The 25,276-nt window shown below is 36.1% G+C and overlaps 1 protein-coding gene across 6 annotated transcripts in view; it reads right to left on the bottom strand.

Annotated features, from left to right (window-relative positions):
* The window catches only part of LOC127861944 (KH domain-containing, RNA-binding, signal transduction-associated protein 2-like), a 40,394-nt gene extending 23,430 nt beyond the window's left edge, over positions 1 to 16,964 (bottom strand). For all 6 annotated transcript variants that reach the window (XR_008040376.1, XM_052400704.1, XM_052400705.1 and 3 more), the window contains exons 1-3: positions 16,708 to 16,964; positions 9,238 to 9,356; positions 1,737 to 1,853 (exon numbers count right to left, since the gene is read on the bottom strand). Coding sequence is in view for 5 of the 6 variants with exons in the window: in XM_052400704.1 (XP_052256664.1) it covers positions 1,737 to 1,853; positions 9,238 to 9,356; positions 16,708 to 16,828 (357 nt within the window). In the remaining variant the exon portion in view is untranslated. The remainder of the gene's footprint in view (positions 1 to 1,736; positions 1,854 to 9,237; positions 9,357 to 16,707) is intronic.
* Between the last annotated feature and the right edge of the window lie 8,312 nt (positions 16,965 to 25,276).

Here is a 25,276-nt window from a genome sequence, read left to right as displayed (position 1 = left end):
CCAGGGTTTTTTTTGGCCCGATTTTATAGCCGAAATTCGGCTATGTTCCCAATCCCAAAAAGTATACTTTTTTCCCAAAATGTGGCAAAAAATTCCCAATTTCAAAAAAAAAAAAAATTTTTTTTTTTTTTTTTTTTTTTAGAAAGAAGTCTAATGTGTATTTTATCTCAATTTTAATTCAATTACATCTAACAAAGTATTCTATGATTTTGTTCTTTTAATTTGAATGATTATAAAAAGTTATATCAAATTTAGTATTTCCCTAATCAGTGGACTTTTCGTGTGGAAAAAAAGGCTAATGAATTTATTTTCCCAATTTCATGAAAATGCCGATAAAATTCCCAATTCCAAAGCCATGGGCTATGTTCCCAAAAAGTGGAAAAAAAAACCTGCAAACCAACCAACCAACAGACAGGGCAAATACAATATTTCCCCCACTACTATAGTGGGGGACATAACAAAAGGATTAATAGCTTGACTCTGGCCCATATATGGATCCTGACCCGATTCCCCGGGGTCATACATGGATCACTTTTTTCTAGGGATGGCATCGAATACCAATATCAGTATTCGAATGTTCGCAAATTCATTCAATCGAATATTCGAATATTCGCATAAAACGGGCACAAATAGAATGAAAAACATTGTGTCATAGAATTTTATTTTTTAATGATTCCACAGATTTGTAGCAGACCGTGCATATGTAAAACTAAGTTTACACACAATACACGTTGCGGTCTTCTTATCCACAGACCATGTAAAGTATTCCATACTGCAGAAAGGGCTGGTGGCATTTTCAGATTTGAATTATGATTCCTTGATGATTGTTTAATTTATATCATCTGTTACTTTTGAGTAATTCACATATTTAAATGTCTGTTCAAACTGTGATCACAAAAACTAAATTACTATTCGCCAGTAAATTGAAACCCGTAATTGGTACCTAATTGACAAACAACAGTTCGGGCCCTTTCTTATAGTAAGTATATTGCATTGCGCGATTTGAGTAATTCACACATTTTAATGGCTGTACATACTGTGATCACAAAACTTAATTATTATTCGCCAGTCAATTGAAACCGTTAATTGGCACCCCATTGGCAAACAACAGTCGGGGCCTTTCTTAGAGCGTGTATATTGCATTGCGCAATCAACACTGATACGGGCCGCGTTATCAGTTTGACACGAAGAAGGTCACGTCAAACATGTTACTCCCAGGTGATTTCGGTTGCATTTTAGTAAGCGGTTCGCAGGTCATTAAATATTGGTGAAATTACGTTTGGAAAAAAATGCGAATATGCGAATATCATTTTTATTATTCGAATGCTGACCATTCAATCGAATATTCGAATAATTTTGCCATCCCTACTTTTTTCACATTTTTACATTTTTAGTTTATTCGACGGGAAATCACTTGAAACGAAAAAAACACATCAAAACCCCGTGATCTGCATCGTCATTTATGACATATGGCCTTTCTTATGTCAAAATCTAAGGCCCATATATGGATCCTGGCCCATATATGGATCATTGTGGCACTATATGTGACATATGGCAGAAACATTTGTTTATTTTGGGGTAATCAACGGGAAATTAAGCTTGACTGAACTGTTTTCCATTCCTCCAATAGCCGTATGTTACTGTAGCATGAAATACAACAGAATTTAACCTGACCTCTTTGATCAATATTTGGACTTAATTATAAAACCTTTGTTCACGGTTTCTAAAATGAGTACCTTGTTCTTGTCCCTCATAGATCCCCTTCCTAGAATGGAGAGTTTGCATCCAGTCTCCTGCTGCAGTTGCTTCAGGGTGCTGCCCTTGGGGCCCAACAGTTTACCTGAGAAATTCACCTGAAAAATAGGGCATGGGCATTATTCGTTTCAAAAAATGGTCCTGGGGAATCATGCCTGGGAAAATGATTTTGTAAATGCAAATAATATGGTATTTTGTGGTATTGGTAATAGACAATACTAGTTTTACACCCTGGGCAACACCAGTTCTTACACATATATTTTGACATAGCTAAACAGTGCCTTCCCCCGGAATTTTTTCAGGCGCCCCGGGGCTGACCGGGGTGGGTTCGTTTTTTTTTAAATTTAACGTGTCAATTCACGTTCTGTGGTGCGTTATAACTCAAAGAAAAACAGCGTCAAAAGACGTCATTTGGTGCGCTATGACTCTTCAAAAAAATCCCCCAGTCATTTAAAAATATATTTTTTTATATTGTTTGTTTTAAAACTTTTCCGCACAGATAGTAAAATCCCGACTCGAACGATTCCCCAATACATCCGTTTCAACCCGACTCTATTACTGTATACTTACTATTTTTCAAGTTTCTATTTATTACCCGATAATCCCGTTTATTCCGTTTTTATCAATCTCTTTCTGGTAAATATTTACGATAAAAGCTTTCAGTTATTTCTTTAACACAAACCTTGCCATTTTTTAAGTGACTATTTATAGATTTGATGAAATATTGCCTCTGAACATGCGTCAATCCCCTGACCTGGTGTGGGCTTGTTAAAACGCTCAATACACGCCATTTGTATGCAATAGACGCGACGTTGTACATGCTGCATAATTTTCGCGCTCTTTTTAATTGAGAAAAAGATTCGACACAAAATAAATTTGCACTGCTAATTTGAAGCAAAAATATTTAACGTTGCGGTAACATTTACATTCCGAAGTGTGTTTCGGATTAAAAACGCGTTAACATCGACTTACGGGAATGGGTTTCGGATTACAAATTTAATTATTCCCATTTGAGATTTCAACAAATATTAACCGGTGCGTTATAAATTCAACGATAATTTGTTTAAACACTTTACGAGTCGAATAAATGTTTTGACGGAATTATGCATGAAATTCACGTTGTCCACGAGGATCTTCTAACTATCGATTATCGGACGAAACATTTGCAAGTGTGCGTAATTAATTCAACGAAAATTTGTTAAAGCGCATTACGTGTCAAATAAATGTCAGAAAAACGAGGTGAATCAGTTCTATAAATGGACATGTTGAAATATACATGTACTGGAATTAAATAAATTGTTATCACATAATTGTAACCGGGAGTCATTTGCACAACTTACTCGCTATAATAATTAATTGTTTACCACTTGCAATTAATTTCTCATATTAATTATGAGTCATAGGTAACACTTGTTTACAGTAAAAAGGTGTGATGATGATGCCCGAAACCGTCTTTAATGTTCTGTACTGTACTTATTACCGGTTTTATATTACTCAAATGGTACAACTTCTTGCTAATCAAGCTGCGATAAACTCTTCCTTCATGCCCGACGTCAATCAAAAATAATGGTCGATAGTTAACCCCGCCCTCATAAGCATTCGCGTAACCGATTGGACGATGAACTTCACAGTTTGACGACTGGAAAGTTACCAGATACATCCTTGTCAGCATTTAAATGACCGTGTAATGTGGCAAGAATAATCGATACGCGCGTCATGCTATTCTCTTATCAGTGGATTATCCATTACCCCATGTGGTGTTTATGGCGATTACTTGTGAAAGTAGGTACCGAGTGCTCTTTTAAAACAGGGAATATTGATACACTGATAGGGAAACCTTGATTTTTTTTGACAATCTACACTTTCTTTTACTGAAGAATACACTGATCGGAAAATTTCAGGCGCCCCGGGGACTCTGATTTCGAAATTCAAGCGCCCCGGCAAGGGGCGCTTAAATGGCCTGCGGAAGACCCTGCTAAATAAAGGTTAAACAAGAGATGTGTTTGTCAGAAACACAATGCCCCCTTCTGCGCTGCTTTAAAGCCATATATTTGACCATTGACCTTGAAGGATAACCTTGACCTTTCACCACTCAAAATATGCAGCTCCATGAGATACACATGCATACCAAATATTAAGTTGCTATCTTCAATATTGCAATTTATGACCAATGTTTAAGTTTTCAGATGGACAGACAGTCTGCGGGTGCAGACCGCTCATCTATTTTTTTTTTAAAGGTGTAGGGACCTATCTCAATTTCAATCACAAAGGAGGGAGGGGTGGAGTAGAGAGGAGTGTTTAATGTGGGGGTGTGGTCATTTATTACATTATCTTCCAAAAATGCCAAAAAAATGCAAACAAAAATAAAAAAATAAAAATTTGGGGGGGGGGGGGATTCTTGGGTGGGATGGTTGGACGTTATTTCAAAAAAAATAATAAAAAATAAATATTTGTGTTTTGTAACCATGTTTGAAAAAAACAAGAGATGTGTTTGTCAGAAACACAATGCCCCCTATTGCGCCGCTTTAACAAAATTTATTGTTTGTTTTTTTTACCTTTGACCTTGAAGGATGACCTTGACCTTGAACTTCCACCACTCAAAATGTGCAGCTTTATGAGAAGGCCGCTTTGAAATATATATTTTTTTGACCTTTGACCTTGAAGGATGACCTTGACCTTGAAATTCCACCTCTCAAAATGTGCAGCTTCATGATAACGCCGCTTTGAAATTATTATTTTTTTGACCTTTGACGTTGACCTTTAAGAACGACCTTGACCTTGAACTTCCACCACTCAAAATGTGCTGCTTCATGAGAACGCCGCTTTGAATTTTTATTTAAAAAAAATGACCTTTGACCTTGAAGGATGGCCTTGACCTTGAAGGATGACCTTGACCTTCCACCACTCAAAATGTGCAGCTTCATGAGAACGCCGCTTTAAATTAAAAAAAAAATTGACCTTGAAGGATGACCATGACCTTCCACCACTCAAAATGTGCAGCTTCATAACGCCGATTTGAATTATTTTTTTTACCTTTGACCTTGAAGGATGACCTTGACCTTGAAAGATGACATTGACCTTGAACCTACACCACTCTAAATGTGCAGCTTCATGCTAACGCCGCTTTGAATATTTTTTGACCTTCGACCTTGAAGGATGACCTTGACCTTGAAGAATGACCTTGACCTTCCACCACTCAAAATGTGCAGCTTCATGATAATGCCGCTTTTATATATATATTTTTTTTTTGTTGCAAGTATGAAAGCAATGGCTTTGATACTTTAGGAAAAAAGTGGACCTAAACACAAAACTTAACTAAATAAAAAAATTTCTAAGTATAAAAAGGGCACATAATTCTATCAAAATGCCAGTCAGAGTAACATAACTTTGCCTGCACAGTCCCCTTACGATAGTTAGTAAGTGTTGCAAGTATGAATGCAATGGCTTTGATACTTTAGGAAAAAAATGGACCTAAACACAAAACTTAACCAAATTTTCAATTTTCTAAGTATAAAAAGGGCACATAATTCCGTCAAAATGCCAGTCAGAGTTAAATAACTTTGCCTGCACAGTCCCCTTACGATAGTTAGTAAGTGTTGCTAGTATGAAAGCAATGGCTTTGATACTTTAGGAAAAAAGTGGACCTAAACACAAAACTTAACCAAATTTTCAATTTTCTAAGTATAAAAAGGGCACATAATTCTGTCAAAATGCCAGTCAGAGTTACATAACTTTGCCTGCACAGTCCCCTTATGATAGTTAGTAAGTGTTGCAAGTATGAAAGCAATAGCTTTGATACTTATTTAAGGAATAAAATGGACCTAAACACAAAACGTAACCCAAATTTTCAATTTTCTAAGTATAAAAAGGGCACATAATTCTGTCAAAATGCAAGCCAGAATTATCTAACTTTGCCTGCCCAGTCCCCTCATGATAGTAAGTAAGTGATAATAGCATTCAATTTGATACTTTATGAGAAAAGTGTACCTAAACGCAAAACTTAACCGGATGCCGACACCAAGGTACCACAATACCATACTTTCGCTTGTAAGACGCATTTTTAAGACTTTAATTAAAAAGTTACAGTAAGGGTTGCGTCTTATAAGCGAGATACTGGTGAAAATAAACGAAATTTTTCAAAATATCGAGTTTACTGTGCTAGCCGAGTTGGACACGTGTCAGTTGTTTTGAATCATCACGGCAGCCATTTGCATTTTCTCTAAAGTCTGTATTGGCCCGTACCGTGTATCGGAACGCTATGTTCAGTTACCGATTTACTTGTAATACAAGAGTTCCGCGGTCGGAGATGACCGCATTGAAGCCGGATTTTTGATTTAAATGACAGGAAAGTACCTTTCGTGTTTTTGTCAATGCAATACTTAAATTACTGAAATATTGTTCAAAGGTCAAAATGAAATGTAAGTACTTTTCAAGGCATGAGCAAACCTTGTGTTATGTTTTGAATGCATGCATATACATGAACAACAATAACATTTAAGGTCACAAATATGAACTTGAATTGACAATTAGGAAAGTTTGATCAAACCTTTACGTCAAGTTTGAGATTCTAGGTCCAAGCATACCAAAGTTACAACAATTTTAACATTTTAACATTTAAGTTCACAGTGACCTTGACCTTCAAATGAATGACATTGAAATGAATGACCTTGAAATGACCAGTGGTCATCTAAGTGTGCTTGCAAACCTTTACGTCAAGTTTGAGATTCTAGGTCCAAGCATACCAAAGTTATAACAATTTTAACATTTTAACATTGAAGGTCACAGTGACCTTGACCTTCAAATGAATGACATTGAAATGAGCAGTGGTGATCTTCTAGTACTGGCCAACCTTTATGTCAAGTTTGAAGACTCTAGGTACAAGCATACCAAAGTTATAACATGGAATAAGAACTTTAACATTTTTACCTACCAAAGTTATAAGAACTTTAACATTTTTACATTCAAGGTCACAGTGACCTTGACCTTAGAATGAATGACCTTGAAATGACCAGTGGTCATCTAAGTGTGCTTGCAAACCTTCATGTCAAGTTTGAAGACTCTATGTCCAAGCATACCAAAGTTATAACAATTTTAACATTTTAACATTTAAGGTCACAGTGACCTTGACCTTCAAATGAATGACATTGAAATGACCAGTGGTCATCTTCTAGTACTGGCCAATCTTTATTTCAAGTTTGAAGACTCTAGGTACAAGCATACCAAAGTTATAACATGAAATAAGAACTTTAACATTTTTACATTCAAGGTCACAGTGACCTTGACCTTCAAATGAATGACCTTGAAATGTCCAGTGGTTACTTACTAGTTCTGGCCAACGTTCATGTCAAGTTTCAAGACTCTAGGTCCAAGCATACCAAAGTTATAACAACTTTAACATTTTTACATTCAAGGTCACAGTGACCTTGACCTTCAAATGAATGACCTTGAAATGTCCAGTGGTTACTTACTAGTTCTGGCCAACCTTCATGTCAAGTTTCAAGACTCTAGGTCCAAGCATACCAAAGTTATAACAACTTTAACATTTTTATATTGAAGGTCACAGTGACCTTCACCTTCAAATGAATGACCTTGAAATGACCAGTGGTCATCTGTTAATCCTGGCCAACCTTCATGTCAAGTTTGAAGACTCTAGGTCCAAGCATACCAAAGTTATACCATGAAATAAGAACTTTAACATTTTTACATTCAAGGTCACAGTGACCTTGACCTTCAAATGAATGACCTTGAAATGACCAGTGGTTACTAACTAGTTATGGCCAACCTTCATGTCAAGTTTCAAGACTCTAGGTCCAAGCATACCAAAGTTATAACAACTTTAACATTTTTTATATTGAAGGTCACAGTGACCTTGACCTTCAAATGAATGACCTTGAAATGACCAGTGGTCATCTGTTAATCCTGGCCAACCTTCATGTCAAGTTTGAAGACTCTAGGTCCAAGCATACCAAAGTTATACCATGAAATAAGAACTTTAACATTTTCGAGCACGCCGCCACCCCGCCCGCCCCCCCGACAACATCAATCTATAAGCCGAGATTTTTTCGAAAATAATCCGGCTAAAAATGTATCGTTATTGATTTTGTTGTCTATCATTTTTAATTTGAATTATGCTTTTTTGGGGCATAATACGTTAAACTGTCCGTGATAATTCTTGAAAAGTTTGTATTGACACCTGATAAACTGCGCGCGACGTCGTTAAATGTCATATAAATTGGCCATTATAGTTTACGTGTGTAAGCGGCGACATGATGCCAACATGCTTAAAACAACAGCAAAATTAATACTCAGTTTGAAACTGTCAATTGTTAAATAATCACGCTGCCGATTACAAGTGCTACTTGACAAGTTTGTATCACCTGATTGTCTTTGCTCGACGTCGTTTATTGTCAATTAAGACATAATTGGCAATATGGGTATCCTCTGAAATAAGTTACCAGTTTGCAACTGTCAATTATTAAATGAACACGTTTATTTAGACGACCCCCTAATGCCGATGACACCTTATTTATTAGGGGCCAACAACGACGGGGGCAAAGAGCATCCGCATGCAATTATCCGCATATGGTTTTCTTCTTGACACTTGATTTCGAACTGTGCTTCGGAGTCTATCACGTGATTGGCTAATTTTATGAAAGTAGGCGTTAGCTATTGTTGATAGACAATGGGCGTAAAATTTGCAAAATCTAGGTAATAAAACTTAACGCTTTCAAAATATTTGCCTATTAGTTTTCAATACCTGTCAAACAATACAATTAAGATGAGTGATACGATCAATTTTGCTTGTGCATTGATATTACGAACGTAATATGTTTGCAATTGTTAGGGCTAATGATTAAATACGCAAGTGTTAGAAATTGTGTTAATTTAAAAAGAAAAAAATATTGCATGAATAATACTTGAAAATAAATTAAAACCCACTAATATATCATAAAATAAACAAATATTATATACTTTGTTTTTTTATTGTTTAATTTTTCAGACTTGCGTGAATTACAAATTGTATGCAGCGAGAGTTTGAAAAATTCTCAATGTGTTACTAGTTGATGATTTTCTTTAACATTCTGCCGTTTTTCAGGCCGATGAAAATGGAAAAATTTGACCGCGTCTTACACGTGGGTCAGTCTTAAATCCACCCATTATAAAGTCCAAAGTCTGGATGCGTCTTAAAAGCGAGGGCATCTTATGACGCAAGTATACGGTAGCTCATTTTTTTTTCAAAAAATAGATGAGCTAAAAACTATAGGCCACCCTTTGGGCGCATTAAAATGTGACCTATACCATGAACAAAAGCTGAATAAATCATGGCAGACTAAATTCAACACAAAAGCTGAAAGTAAGCTCAATGTTATACATGTAGGTGTGCTGAATGTTTTAGGCCAAAAAGATGCATTTTAAAGGTAATAACAATTTGCACACAAAATTGATTGGAAGAAATATCAATAATATATTCAATATACATACCCTGGGGAATTCTTTTGAAGGAATGCGGATCTTAACAGCATTACTTGCTGCTCTCTCATGATGAAGTTCTATCAGAGGTACAGCCTTATACTTGTCCCCACTTTCAACACGTTTTGCTTCTGCAAGAAGACAATTATTTCCATCAGGATGGTAAGAGATGGCCACTAAATGGAATCCCTGCGATAACTAGGCTTTGTAAAATTATGTACATGGAGATTTCATAAGTCCTGTAGAGTTCAACAACGCAAGCTACTAATACTTGAGAGCCAGAAGATCATGACAGGGTCTTAAATCTTAGAATAAGGCTTATGTCTTACATGGATTACAACTTGTTCTAAATCACGAAGTTCCTAATTTCATATGACTCATTCTATATGTACCAACAGACTAAATGAAATAGGTTGCAATATTATAATAAGTTTTATTCTCAATTTTAAGTATTTGCATTAAAAAATAAGACTAAACCATTTAATATTTTTGGTCAAAACATTACAATTTTTGGCCTTGACCTTATGAGTGTGTGTTGTCATATCAAAATTCTAAGTGACTTCTGATCAATATTTGTAATTTCACATTGCATTCCAGTAATATTTAAGTTAATAATTAACATAATTATTGTAAGGTTTCAACATATACTAATTTTTATCATGCATTATGATTGCTTGTGTAACCTAGACATTAGGGTTAGAAACCTTTATTGGAGCATTCTGTTTTGTTAAATTAATGTCATAGTCAATGCTTTCACAGTCCATCCCGGGGGCGTTTGAATTTCAAAATCAGAGTCAGTCGGACGCTTGAAATTTACCATCTAAGTGCATTTTTCTGCACCAAGCACCTCTTCGACTACACCAAATATTTTGAGTTTCCCAACTACACCCTGTCTAAAGGCCCAGCGTCAATGTATTGGAAAATGTATATTGGCAAATGAGAGTGCACGCTTTGCATGAGCGACAGAACTCGTGTTTGATTTTGTGACTATCAGTTGGCTTTGTTTTCTACCAGACCAGCGATGTTTTTCCTTCTTTAAAAATACCTGTAAAAGGTACTTTCCCAATTGAAGAAAAACTACAAAATTCCCAATTGCAGTCTGGACAACTTAAACAAGAGATGTGTTTGTCAGAAATGACCTTGAAGGATGACCTTGACTTTTCACCACTCAAAATGTGCAGCTCCATGATACACATTAGGGCTGTCACGATAAGCCGTGAGCGTACCGCGGTATATCGTGATTTGGCAACACTGTATCGTGGTACGTACCGCGATATTTTACAGAATATGTAACTGTGAAGAAAACAACAGAATAACACGTTTTACAAACTTTATTAAACTCAATAATCAGAAAACACTGGTGTCATAGTATGACAAGAAACCAGGGTTGGCACCAATCGACCGCCCCCGGTTTTAACCAGCGGTTTTAACCGGTTAAAACCGCCCCGGTCAATACTCCTGAAGTGGTCATTACTGGTCAATAGTGGTCGATTGAACTTTAGCCCCAATTTTAATTAATATTCCATGCCTAATTAAACTATATTGATAATATAAATTAAACAGACATGTTGCCAATAATGTCTTAAGCTATTTATACCCACTATTTTATACCTGTTCATGCAATTTGTAGGCCAATCTCTCGACATTTTGCAAATTAGTCAAAGTTGGTAGATTGGATTTTTCTGGTCGATTGAACTTTTTTTCAATTCTAATGAATTATGAATTCTCAGATAATTCTGTGCTTGATTCAGCAAGAACCTGTCAATTACTGTGTATGAGTTGTTCCTCATGCCCCACTGTCCCCACAGTCTCCTCACCTATACAGGATGGGGCACCCAAAACTGATAATAGGGCCTTAAATGGCACCTTTTTGACACAACCTTTACTTGTCATGTTTTCTTGCCTAGATTTCTTTAAATAATTTTTAAACAAAATAGTGAAAAATTCTTATATTTTCCATTGATATAAAAATAAAAAACATAATAAGAAATAATTAATCAAAGAAAACAATAATTGAAAAGAAGAGTCTATAGTAGACCCACAATTGGAAAACATTTTTGTTGTCAAAATCAAGAACTTTGATTGCTTAATCATTTGAATACCAATTGAACTTTTAAATGTGAAAGGAAAAAAAAACGCTCATAATACAGAAAGGAGACTACTTATAAGTTACTATTAAATTAATAGCAAGTAATCGCCTTATGTGTGAGTGATCTGAAATAGATTTGCTTCATTGTCAATATCAGAGACATAAAACTGCATGGATTTTATTACCAATTAAGGCTTAGGGGCCAGATTTATGACCCTAGAAAACACAAGAGTTCTGTTTGTCCATCTGCTTATCAAATAGATATATCAATAGATAAGTGAAATACTATGGTAACTACAATAGTAAAAATACTTTAGTAACAGATGTGATACACCGAGATAAAGATATTGCATAGGTCCTTATATTTAAGGCCATTTCCATAAATAATAAAGATTTAATTTTTTACAACTTTAAAGATTTTTTTACAATAAATGACTCAAAGTTTATCAATTACAGAATAATTATTGATTTAATATAACATAGCTCCTTTGTGATGTTTTCATGCTACAATTTTCAATCGACCAGTATTGACCAGTATTGACCAGTAATGACCGGTTTTAACCGGGTATTGACCGCCGGCCCGGTCAATACTCAATTGACCGGTCAATATGCCAACCCTGCAAGAAACTGTAAAAGAAACTGTACTTAACTTGATAGAAGTAGTCATTGTTATTGTTATTCGCGTCTCTTTTAAAATGTCAGCTATGTTGTTTGTAAACAATAATTGTGACTACAACAGGCTTCCTGAAAAGTCCCAAAAAGTGCCTGTCAACCGGACAGGCTGATTTAAAAGTTTGCCTGTCCGGACAAAAATTCACCTGATCGAACAGCGTGAGTTTATAATTGAAGAATTAAATAAAGTTTACCTCATATTTATTGCAATGTGCAGCCTGTGTACAAGTACACTCGATAAAGTAAAACAAAACGTTTGCGTGTACTTGTGATTAGAGTGTATGATGGACAACAGCTTTAAATTATAGTCAGACTCAAAACAAAATAACATAACTACGCATATTAGTAGACTTGCACCGTTTTGTATCGTTTCAACATACGTCATGTTGATTGTGACTCGTCATAATGCAGCCAACTTCCGTCAGACTTCCACTACTTTAAAAGTTCTTTTTACTTGTTTTGCTTCATATTCTTTCGATTTTTTTTCCTCATCACTTAGCTTCCTTTTCTGGCCTTGTCTAGCGCCATTGAAACTTTAACAACAACATTTTTTCATGTGTAGTTTTTGTTGTAATTGGATAGGTGGTTATATGTCGGACCAATAAAATTGATGTTATCGAAACAAACAACAAAGGGAAAGCACTCTTATAAACTAGTGACGCGTTAGTGTTCTTAATGACAAAAAGGCTCGAAATTCACAAAAAGAGGGATTCTAATGGGGTGTTTTCGTTCTTTTGGCAAGTATTAGACTTTTCGATATTTACAGGGGTGTCAATTTACCAAAATCTAAAGTCCTGAAAATCATCCTAGAATTTGGGGACCAGAGTCAAAAGAGTTTTAATGATACATTAAATTATGTTTCCTTTGTAAACAATATGCCAAAGGTCAATAATTTGTGTTTAAGAGTGACATTTTGTGACAAGAATGCTTAAAATAACCAAAACAATCCTCTGATTTATATCAATATCAAAAGTTTTCCTTGAGGGCTTAAATCCTGAATTCAGGAATAATCCTGAAAATTGACACCTCTGTATTTAGTCACAATTTTTTTGGCCTGTCACAAGGACTAGCGATATTAGAAATTTCGCAGGACCGTAAAGAATTTTGCCGGACAAGACCAGCGGTCCGGCCTTTTCAGGAAGCCTGACTACAATCTGTGTAAATCGAACGCTTCAAGGGCATGTTTAAAATGCGGAGTATTGAAAATCCGTAGCGTTCTGACTTTTCCTCGACTTATTCAGAATCTTAAGATAACATGATTCCGAAGTGCCATGCTTTGAACGATTGATATCCTAAAGAAAGAAAATAAGAAATAGAATAAACATCTTTTTTATAATTATGAACTTATTTGCAAAGAAAATCGGTCCCAAATTCCAAAAAGGTACGCAGGGCTTTCCTTAGACCTCAAATCTGAAGAGTCAAGGACTCTTGGGACCATATTTTCAAGAGTCAAAATCAAACTTCTAAGAGTCCTAATAATAACGCAGGAGAGTCAATGATTTTTTGCAATTTAAGCAAATTACTGAGATATAATATATAAAAAGAAACAAATTAAAAGATATGTTAACATTTATTTCTTACATTGTACAGTACAGTCAGTACTGTCACTACAACACTATGTTTTTAAACACAATATCTCAATGATTAATAAATACAAAACATGTATTCTAATACAACATTTACTTCATGTATACAGCAGAGTAATATGTCATATGTTCTAAACAACATCTCAAAGAGTAATATATCATATCATGTCTTACACAACATCTCAGAGAGCAATATGTCATATGTCCTACACAACATCTCAAAGATTACATACAAAATATGTATTCTAATACAACATTTACTTTATGTATACAGCAAAACAATATGACATATGACGTTCACATCTTCTTTCGCACGTTTGGGGGTGTTAGGAGCACTGTCATTTAGATCTAAAGTACGCTTTGTCGTTGGCGTCTTACACACACTTTCAGAGTTACTACCGATTCCGAATTAAAAAAGGTTTCTCTGCGACATTTTCCAAATGCACAAGCACAATTACACTTTGCACAATTACACTTTATCCAATAACTTTGTTTGGCCGTTTCGCGTGGCTATTAAATTAAAAATGAAATACAAAATGTGGAAACAAAACTTTTCCGCTGGCTATCACAAAAAAAACATACGGGTGGCACCTAAACCCAATAGCCTATATAAATCGGTAAACTATAAAAGGAAATTATTTCTACTCACCGATAAAGATGCCTCCGTATGTAATCCCATCAAAAATTCCGACACCCTTTAATTATTTCATGTGCCATCTTCACTGAAGACGTGCGACAAACACGCCTTTTTCTATGCCGTCTCAAACGGTCAATTATTACGCCTACATGTATTTTGTAATCAATTAGCACATGCAAAAATTGTAACTTTGCCACAAGGTCAGTTATATCGGTTCTATAGTTATTTTTAGCAACTTTGATGCAAATCATAACTTTCGCGCGTCTTTGAACTGAGCAAACATGAAGTAAAACAGTGATGGGTGCATTCAGCTTTGGAAATACATTCTGACATACTCTTGAAATATCTCAAAATATGCTTTACAGTGTACTGTGCATATGGATGTTATTATTTTATATTGAATATTATTAAAACTGACGCGGATAAGTCCATTCTGTTTTGGTGGGTTTATAGTTCTTCTTTAATGCTCTGAGCTTTTATGAGTACATACGTACAGCTCTGAGGGTCAATAGCTGGGAGTTGGATTATTGCAACTAGGTGGGTTTAATACACGTCTTTTCCGCAAACAGCTGATAACAAACGCTATGATAAATAATGGAAAGTTAATACGCGCGTCATCGAACCAGCAGTGTTTTAATTGGTCAATACTAGATTTTTCAATTAACCAAACTCCGCCTACTGGTTGGACTTGAGCTTCGATGATAAGAAACGGGCGTTAACGATTAGCGTCTACTAAATGAGATACTCCGCCCCGAGCCAATTATCGCTTAATCTTAATAACTTTTGATCTCGTTGACGCAAGTCGGTATATTCCCCCGGGTCAAATGTGACGCATGACGTAATTTTCTCAAGAATCAAAAAGGGGTCTTCTGTAATTTTCAAGCGTCAAAACCCGGGAGCTCGGGTCAAAGGAAAGCCCTGGGTACGGACCCATACATCGCCGTATTTTAAACGTGAAAGTTAAACATCTTCAAGTGGAAGCGCTTGCTTGACCTGGATATTAACGGAATATTTATTAAGCCCTTTTGAATCGCTTCTACAGTTTTCAAAACGATATCTATATCAAAATAATTATGTTATGTATTTATATCTGTGCTAATATAATAATATTTAAAAAAAACGGTGCGGCAACGCCGTACCGCGGTGCGATTTTGTTTACGACATGCACCGCGATATACCGATATACCGGTGAATCGTGACAGCCCTAATACACATGCATGCCAAATATCAAGTTGCTATCTTCAATAATGCAAAAGTTACTGCAAAACTTTAACCAAGGTTTTAACCATATTCCCAAAAGGAAGGGAAATGATGTTCTTATAAAGGGTAAAGGCATGAAATCATGGAAAAGTATGAGACAGGTACTACGTCGTTCTTTATTCCCAATTGAACAGTAGTTGGAAATTCAGAAGAAACAACACACTTAGTGTACTTTCACGACCACCATTTGGAGGCAGAAATCTGTGTTACGGAAAAAAGACGTTTCCATTGGTTGAAATTTTTGAAAATAAAATTGGTAAACTTGTTCTATAATTTACGACTCATTCAACCAATCCACAACAAGATAAATATTTAGCGCGTTCCAACAATAACATGTATACTGTTTGAACATAAAAATATAATATTTGGTTTATTATCTATTTTTCTGACTATTTTTGTTGTGCCGTTACTAATGAACGACGGAGTTCGAAGGCAAACTTAGTAAATGAAAAACGTACATCGAGTTTAAGGCAAAGTTCTTGTTTTGTTGTGAAAATCGACCGAAAATCGCCTTCCATATTAACAGATCTGGACGTCCGAAATTACACACTTCAATTTTGGGGTCATATTTGTGAAACTTTTAGCTGTTTTGGACATACTTGGTGGATTTTTATCAAATAAAAGGTGTTTTATCATAGATGTACGCTTCCTGCTGGCAACCACAACAACATTTGTGTGCATTGTTTGATCTTTCATGCTGTTGAATTGTGTTATTCAATACACCTGTGAAATCATCGTTGGATACCTTTACTCTTATTATATCCCGGTGTGACCCAAATTCGACGATATAACGGTTACATAAAGCAATATTTAGCAAATAATGAAAAAACTTATATAGCATAAAATAATAATTTTTAACTCGGCTGTAATTCTTTGAAATGATTCCAAGACAATAATCATCCATTTAAAATTAAACCGATAAAAATAGAACATTGTCGAATTTAGGTGTCGTCGAATTTGGGTTACGGTAGGATATATATAAGGACAAACATTTTTGTTCAAGTACCTGTGGTAAAAGGCGAGAAGCATTTTTTAAAATTAAACTAGCGATTCTTCTCAATTTATCGACATTTTCAAAGGATATAAACGTATTTACAACTAGAATTGATTAACAATTGCTTGAGACCGAATACCTACAAGAACATAAATAAATTTATTATGAATTCTGAAAATATCGGTTGAAAGATTTTTTCAACAACTGACTGTTGTTCTTCCTGGGCACGTGTCTCTCGACTTACCCTCTGCTAAAAGTCGCGTTGCATGAGCATAATCCTCAGCATCAAGTTTAGTCATCTCTGTTTTGATTTCTGTCAGGTACGGAGATGCTACTGGTGAATCTTCAACTTTAATATCGTCCATGGTGGCTTGTTGATACAAAATCTATCTCTCACTTGGTACAAAATCTATCTCTCACAGTATTCTTTAATATCTTGTCAAGCACACAATGGCGGAAAGATCGAAGCGTGGGACTTGAGAAAGTAGTTCTGTCAAAACGCCACCTTACGGCGAGTTTTACTAAATACCGAATTTTGTTTTCAGCTGGAACTTTGAACTGGTTGACTTTCTTCCGAAAAGAAAGGCAGAACTTTACCAGTGGTTTTTAATTTATTTTGCAAGGAAAACAATTTGTTAAACACGTACAGTCAGTCAACCAGTTTAGAATAACCCGGCAAAAAACGTTAATTATTTTGACCACAATAATTTCTTTCGGGATTTATTGTCAATGTGAGAAGATGTAAACATAAAGAGTTAAATTTATTTTCTATGATAACAGGTTAGGCCAGACGGCATATAAGTTTTTTTTGTCAAAAATAGCCAATACAAGTTAACCCTTCGGAAAATTATTAAAAATCATTCAACTTACAGAATAAGTATTTCAAAACATTGTCATGGAATTTGTTTTCATTCAGCAAAAAGTTTATTTGAAAATAATAAAGCCTTCTATATCCATATGCACCATTTAAAACATAACTCATTCAATCAGTTCCGGTTAACTTTTTGCCGCCTTTATCCCTCATGTAAGCATAATACAAAAGCTTTCTTGCTAAAACTTTGTTAATTTATTCCTTTACCAAATGCATACGCAGCTCCCTGTTGCTCTACTTACTCTACATCAACGGGCTCATCAGTACCTTAGAGAAATCTGAGGCTGGTATCTGTGTGTACGATATTCGGGTCAGCTCACCTACAGTCGCCGACGACATGCTGTTGCTGTCATACTCTGTTCATGGATTAAATGCAATGCTTGAAATCTGTAGCAACTATTCAAAACAGTGGCAGTACCAATATAACTCGAGCAAATGTGCAGTCGTTGTATTTAATGAACGCTTGAAGGGAGAGACAAACCGAATTTTCAAACTCGGTACTCAAACAATCAAAGAGGCATCTTCCTACGTTCACCTCGGTTTGAAGTGCGACCCGTTTCTACGTGCTACAGGAATGGCTGATGACGCGTGCAACAAGCTTCGAGGGACATATCTGAGTATCGTTAATAGTGGAATATCTCCCCTTGCACTCAATCCATCAACATCTATAAAAGTTTATAACTCTGTTGTGATACCTAAAGTGTTATAAGGCTGTGAATTGTGGACTTCAATAAGTGCAGAGGACATAATTTAGCTAGAACGCTCTCATAGGTTTTGCCTAAAACACATACAGGGTCTGCCACGAAACACTGCAACTAACTTTACTTTATGTGCTATCCATGCCGTGCCTATGGAGACAATAGTTGATTACAGAAAGCTGGTTTTTCTAGGACAACTCTGCAACCTGCCAAATACATACATGGCCAAACATTTGTTTAACAGCAGACTCTTGCATTATGAAAACTTTGACAAACAACACCATGGTTTTATTCCTGACATACGTGCGATATTATGCAAGTACGAACTACACCACATCCTGGATCAATACATTGCAGAAGGCCTGTTCCCGGTGAAAAGTGTGTGGAAAACCATGCTCCGCCGACACGTTACACAAAAAAGGAATGTAAATCTGTTTCAAGAGTGTTCAGAGAAGTACCCCTTTCTTGGCTCAACAGTATTACGGTCTGACGGAGTGTGTGGTTTATGGACTATCGCCAGAAATAATCCTGAACTCTCCTCTCTATGTAGTAAGACAATGCGAGTAATTGGGCGACTTACTATGCCCGCGTATATAAATACATGTGCACTTTGTAATGGAGTAAATTTGAATATAGTGCACCATCGTATTTTGCTCTGTAATATGAATTCTAACACTCGTGAACAGTTATGGAATACCATAATAGACACAAACGGACTAAGTGCTTTCAACCAGATGTGTCGCTCTAGTCTTTCTGAGCAGTGCAATTATATACTCCGGATGTTTCTTAATATAAACTATGACAACCCCAATCATACAAAACTTTCATCACTAGTCTGCAAAATGTTTTTACAGTAGGGGACTCACTAAATGAATACATTGCGATTACATTAACTTATATATAGTATATACAGTACACTTAAATAGTTTGTGTTTTTTTCAGCCAGGAATCGTCTGTCTAGCAATTTCGTGTTTCGGTGCTAGGCTACAGATATCCTGGGGATATATCTAACTTTATATAATGATCGTGATATCACGATACTCCTAGCTCCTAGCTCCTAGCTGCCTGTCTAAAATTACGCTTTTGCCTCCTAGATGGGACAACTTGGAGACTCTTCTACGTAACAAAACACAGTTTTACTAAATAATATTGTTTATTATGTTCTCTTTTTTGCTGATGTTGATATTAACATCCATATATATCGTTTATGTTTGTATCTATCTAACCATTGTTTATATATAGTTATATTGTGTTTTGATCTTCGTATCTTGTATATGGAGGAATAAAAGTATATATATTGCACAATTGAAGTTGTATTACTGTCGCTCGATTGGTCATTGCCGGACCGGCTCGGGAACTACATAAATATACCCCGGGTACTCTTTAGTATACTTAAATGTACCCGGGTACATAAAATATACTGAAACGTACCGGCAATTTTTACGCTAAATTGGTCGTTGTCGGCTTTAACAAAAAATTAATTATGTTGATATTTATGTCAATTTTCTGTAAAATGGCCCCTATAATTAGCTCTATTAATTTTGAGGCAGATTTTGTTCAAAGATTATATTGTTTCGTATTCCTTAGCCATTTTACGGCATCGGATTTTGGGCGGGAATTAAACTCGGGTGTAGTCTAAATTGGTCGGGTACGTTTAAGTGTATTTTTCCGTACCCGGAGTACATTTAAGTATACTTAAGAGCAACCGGTGTACATTTAAGTAGTACCCGAGACGGCTATCACCAATCGAGCATTACGCTCGTTACTAGCGCTCGATTGGTCATTGTCGGCTCTGGTACTACTTACATGTAACCCGGGTAGTCTTAAGTATACTTACATGTACCCCGGGTACGGTAAATATACTAAAACGTACCCGGGAATTTTAATGCTAAATCGGTCGTTGTCGGCTATATTTCTTAATTAATTATGTTCACATTTATGCCAATTTTCTGTGAAATGGCCTCTATATTATCGAAACTCATACTAAAAAACCTTGTTGATGCAGTTTTATTAAAGAGTAGTTTGTTAATGATAAATAATATCGTTATCGGTAGCGCGTTTTACGATATCGGATTTTGGGCGGGAATACAACTCGGGTACAGTCTTATATCGACCAGGTACGTCTAAGTATATTTACCGTACCCGGGGTACATGTAAGTATACTTAAAAGTACCCGGGGCACATGTAAGTAGTACCCGAGCCGACGATGACCAATCGAGCGCAACTAGCCTGTCGCTGGATTGGTCATTGTTGGCTCGGGTACTACTTACTTGTACCCAGGGTACTCTTAAGTATACTTACATTTAACAAAGGTACGGTAAATATACTAAAACGTACTTGGGAATTTGAACGCTAAATCGGTCTTTTTCGGCTATTTTTTTAAAATAAATTATGTTCACATTTATGTCAATTTTTTTGGTAAAGGGCCTCTATATTATCGAAACATATACTCAAAAAGCATGTTGACTCAGCCACGAGTGAATTTTTTTTCTATGATCATGAGTGAATTAAGATCGATATTCCACCAAATCCAAAAAATATTCTATAAATCTTATACTTACAATTGATTATTTTTTTACTTTTGCCATTCCGGATAATATTATTCCCCGTTTGGCGCCCCGAAATGTAATTACGCGTATTTTCAAATGAAGCTTCCCCGTATGTTATTATAAACATTCAAGGCAAAGTAGTCGCCCTTGGTAAAATTTTTAAAATTGGGGGAAACCAAATATATATCTAGAAATATTTCCGGTAAAAATGAAAATCATAGATAATTTTCACTCTTATTTTTCACGGGTTGAAACAGTGAAACATCAGTTTTAACTCACTGATATTTCGCTATAAACTATCGGAAAGCATAAATAAATGAATACCAATAATAAAAATAATAAGTGCACACACATCCAGACAAGATTTTTATTCAATATGCAAGGAGGAGATTGAGATTTCCAAGAATAACTGGGGTGCTATTCAGTGGAAGGGAGTGAAGGGAATAAATGAAGCTTGTGTGAAGCCGAAGTATGATCGTGTATTTGAGGCTGGCACTAAAGTACATAAAAATGTCGTCAGCAGTACACACATGATAAAATCATTAAAAGTTATGCTGCAAGTCATAAAGACTGTATACTCTGTGGTTGTAAGGTTAAATTGGACACATGGCATTTTGGCTGGGTGCGTACTGAGCAATTTGTAAGAGGTATGTGATTCCCGTTAAGATGTCATAAAGTTATTCTATGGAACACTAGAAATAAGACAAAATTCCTATCATGGAGTACCGGTCAGCAAGACATGCTTGTACTGTGGTAGTATTCGAGGACCTGACGCGAGTTTTGGATGAGAGTCGATATTTTGTGAGAAGTCTCATTCAGCTTCAGGCAGGCAACAACACATTGGCAGGGAGTGATGCACATGTTGCATCAGGAAAGCCAGCACCCTGAGCAGTCGTCAGTCAAATTCTTGCCTATAATCATTTATACTCTGGGGATAAGTCGTGCATTATGTCAACATTAGACTTTGTAACCTTTCCATGAAGCACAACCCTCCCATCATTTAAACGTTTGACAAACCCATGTATTTGAATGCTGCCGAAATCATCATTGATGTGCCACAAAATAGTTGCCTGAAAAGTTTGTTCTGATGTTGGGGTGTTTTCATACACTCATGAACTTGCTGGGTGCCATAGGATTCATCATTTGAGGAACCGGTCTAAATCATACTTGAGATTGTCTATGACGAAAATGCCTTTGCGCGCATTATGACAGGTAAAGCTGTCCAGACGGTTTTTCGGTGCCATTTTCGTGTTGATAAGTGCCTACACAGCCAGTTCATATCAGGAAGATCCCGAGATTCAGATACTGCTTGATAAGGCAGAGGAGTTGTACTCTTCCATTCCTTGGGACGAGAAGACACAAATGTTTCATGTTCTTTTATTTAGATCAAACTCGAGACGGCTACAGAGAAGAAGAAACATGAACTTGCCCAAACCACAAAGACAAGCCAATTATTACTGAATTATCACCTTATGGTAAGCAAGGCAAGGATGTTGATCAAGGTGGGTAGTACTGGTTGTTGGATGATGCATTTGCAGGCAGTATCCATTTGCCTTTCCGTCTTTGCTGCAGCTGGGTACTTCAATTACCTGCGATCTGCTTATAACCATCTTCAGCAAATAGGCAGTCTATGTGAAACGCAACCAGAATTTTATCGAACGTTCGTAAATGGGTTTCACGTTGTTCGTAGGAGCAATCAGTGCTGGGCTCGGCTAAGCTGTGATCTTGTCATTGAGCAAACATTTATGAGGTCTCATAAGAACACAGGTTGTCTCAGTCGCGGCAGTGGGTACAACGAGGTAATGCAAAACCGTTGGACCCTTTCTGCACCTGTAACATCCAAGTACAACAGTGCGATGCAGGATTTCGCAGAACTGGCCTATCATACAAGTCCACAACACAAAGACTCAACTGAGGTGCACATCAAAAGAGATGCTTCTTATCTCGATAAAATACAGACAAAGATTACAACCTGCTCACCCTACACAGCTGATCATCTTTGAAAAAACATTGTCAGTTGGATAGTGGATGGATCAGATGTGAATGTTCATGAATTTCATGAGGTTGGGAACAAGATCATAAGAGATATCATAGGAAAATCGACTTTTTTTTTATTAATCTAAGGGAAAAGATAGATACCAATATCTTTGGAATAGCTCCGCTGTTAAGATTGCTAACGATCGTCTATTTATCCTGCCATTTTGTTCCAGCGTTTCCTGGTAGTGTCAAAATCTGGAGATTTTTTAATTGAAGACATTATTGTCGTATGAACTGAGTCCCCGTTCTCCTGCCCTCTTTTAAGCCAAGAACTTACTTCGTAAAGCAGACAAGCCTCAGAACATTCGGTCAATGAGAGATCAAGCTGTAAACGTTTCAAGTGAGGCTGTGATGAACTGTATTCTTGAACCAGATTGTTACGTGCTTGATTGTGACTCTTTGCTTCACTGTTTACCATGGCAAAATGTGAAAGAAAAAATGCAATAGCCCAGTATTAGCAGAGCTCTGACTTAAAGGGGATGTTGTGTCCTTGAGTCACCAGGGGATGCAGGCGTTGATATTGTTTAAGCAACAGTGGAATGATTCCGTCCATAGCCCCACAACGTTAATTGGCGAGGATACAGAAAGTGTATCAGGTGATAGTTGACAGCTGAATGTCATAAATTTGATTTTATAATAAATCAACTGCTTAGTGATATCAATAATTCAATCAAAGTGTTTTTCGTCTCTAAAACTATGACGTTGTACATAAAACCTTTGAGTCAAACCTTATGATCCTTCTCATTGTGGCGGTAGCTATTTTTGGACGCCATGTTGAATTTTTGTATATCATAATACACTTACTCACTTTCACTATGCCTGATGATCTTAAAGTGTTATTTGGTCACCGAAACATGTGTATAGAAACCAAAAACATCAAATTTGAGTGGATAATTTCATAGTTGTGTTCAAAAATAGGTTTTGGTGGCCATCTTGAATTAAACAATTTTCCGGAGGTCCGATTTCGGTAAACTTTTGATATGTTATAAAGTACGTGCTACCCTACCAGGATCAATAAAAATACATTTTGTAGCAATTTTTCGCGGGTCAAAGTGACTATTGACATAACTTGTGTTTTTTACACCAGGAAAACATAACATTAATGAGAAAAACAATATGGCTCGTATGAATAATCATGTGCGCGATGTTGCAAGCCGGTCGGTCATTTAGACGTTAAAGTTAATGCGTTTTACTTTTCACATTATTATTTTACGATGTACGATTTTGATAATTTTACTTTTCAGTGATTTTTTTGTAATTTGTTATTTTGATATTTAAATCTTGATCGATTTTAGTAAAATTTAAATTTACATGAAGTATTATAGATATGTATTGAATTAGTCCGAGTCCAAATTTCAACAACATCCCTTCTGAAATAAGGAATATTAATCAATAATATTGATTTGAACACATGTGGTTAGCGTGTGGCTATGCTATTAATTAGTGAAAACATCATTTTGAATGATAAATCATCATATTATAAAGAAAAATCAACTTTCCTGAAAAAAACCTATCAAATATATATATAACAAGGTATTCAAATCAAAATCACCCGAAAACGGGGTGCATCGCTTTGAACAGCAATAATTTCATCAATTGTGCTGCGATTTTCATGAACCCGGTCTTATTCAACGCAGAAATAAATTTTCTTTCTGGAATATATCTTGTTATATTTCAACACATGCTGGGTCAAATTTTAAGAAATAAAACGATACAAAATTCGCGTGACCTACTTAACAGCGATCAGACAGGATTTATGAATGAAATCTTCAGGTGTAAAGACATTCGCATTCGCATTGGACCAATGAAATCACTCGTGTGTTTAAAATGTCAGTTAGTTGAAATGTATGCAAACAAAGGTTTCAAACGGCGCTGGACAGTTAGTTTTGATGCATAATGCAACGGCAAGCACGGTAAGATTGTTTTTTTCATACGTTTTATTCAATTATGGTATCGAGGTCCGTGAACTTTGCAGGGAAAATGCCCTTTACTCCGTGAAGATTTTATTCTTAGATCCTGTCTGATCGATGTTAAGTGGGTCACGCGAGTTGTGTATCGTGTTATTTCTTAAAAGTTGACCCAGTATTTGTAAAAAAATATTTCATGACATTGTAAGAACCCAGGGGTGTCTCTAGGTCGAGCGGGATCCTTTGGTCGGGATGAACTCATTAAACATGAACAGCTTTTATCGTTTCATTGATTTTATTGCGTTTATAACTGTCGTAAAATTTATATATGTTGCAAAGTAGTCGCGTTCAAATCATATTCAATATGTCAATGGGACCAGTTGCATTGGTTGACTATTATACTTTACATATGTGTTGAAATCCAAATAAGCATACAAGAATATTATTGCTACTAAACAGATGAATTACCATTGACACTTCTTGTTGAGTTCGACATTTTTGAAAGAGCGAAGGGGTTTTGCACGTATTAATAATAATAGATGACATTTGTTGCTGGCAAGCTAACTGACCCCGATTGACTGGTTTGAGCGCCTTATATAGGCATCAGAATGCTGGAACTAAATGCTGCAAGCATCAGGATGCTGGAACTGAATGCTGCACTGCTGGCAGCCAATCAGATTCCAGAATGCAAAGTGAGATGCTTGATGTACCAAGGCGGTACTTCGGTTAAACTATTACAAGAACAATAATA

Source organism: Dreissena polymorpha, chromosome 16, assembly GCF_020536995.1.
Source record: "Dreissena polymorpha isolate Duluth1 chromosome 16, UMN_Dpol_1.0, whole genome shotgun sequence".
NCBI lineage: Eukaryota > Metazoa > Mollusca > Bivalvia > Myida > Dreissenidae > Dreissena > Dreissena polymorpha.
The sequence above is the reverse complement of the archived record's forward strand: the minus strand, read 5'-3'. Positions and strand labels throughout refer to the sequence as shown.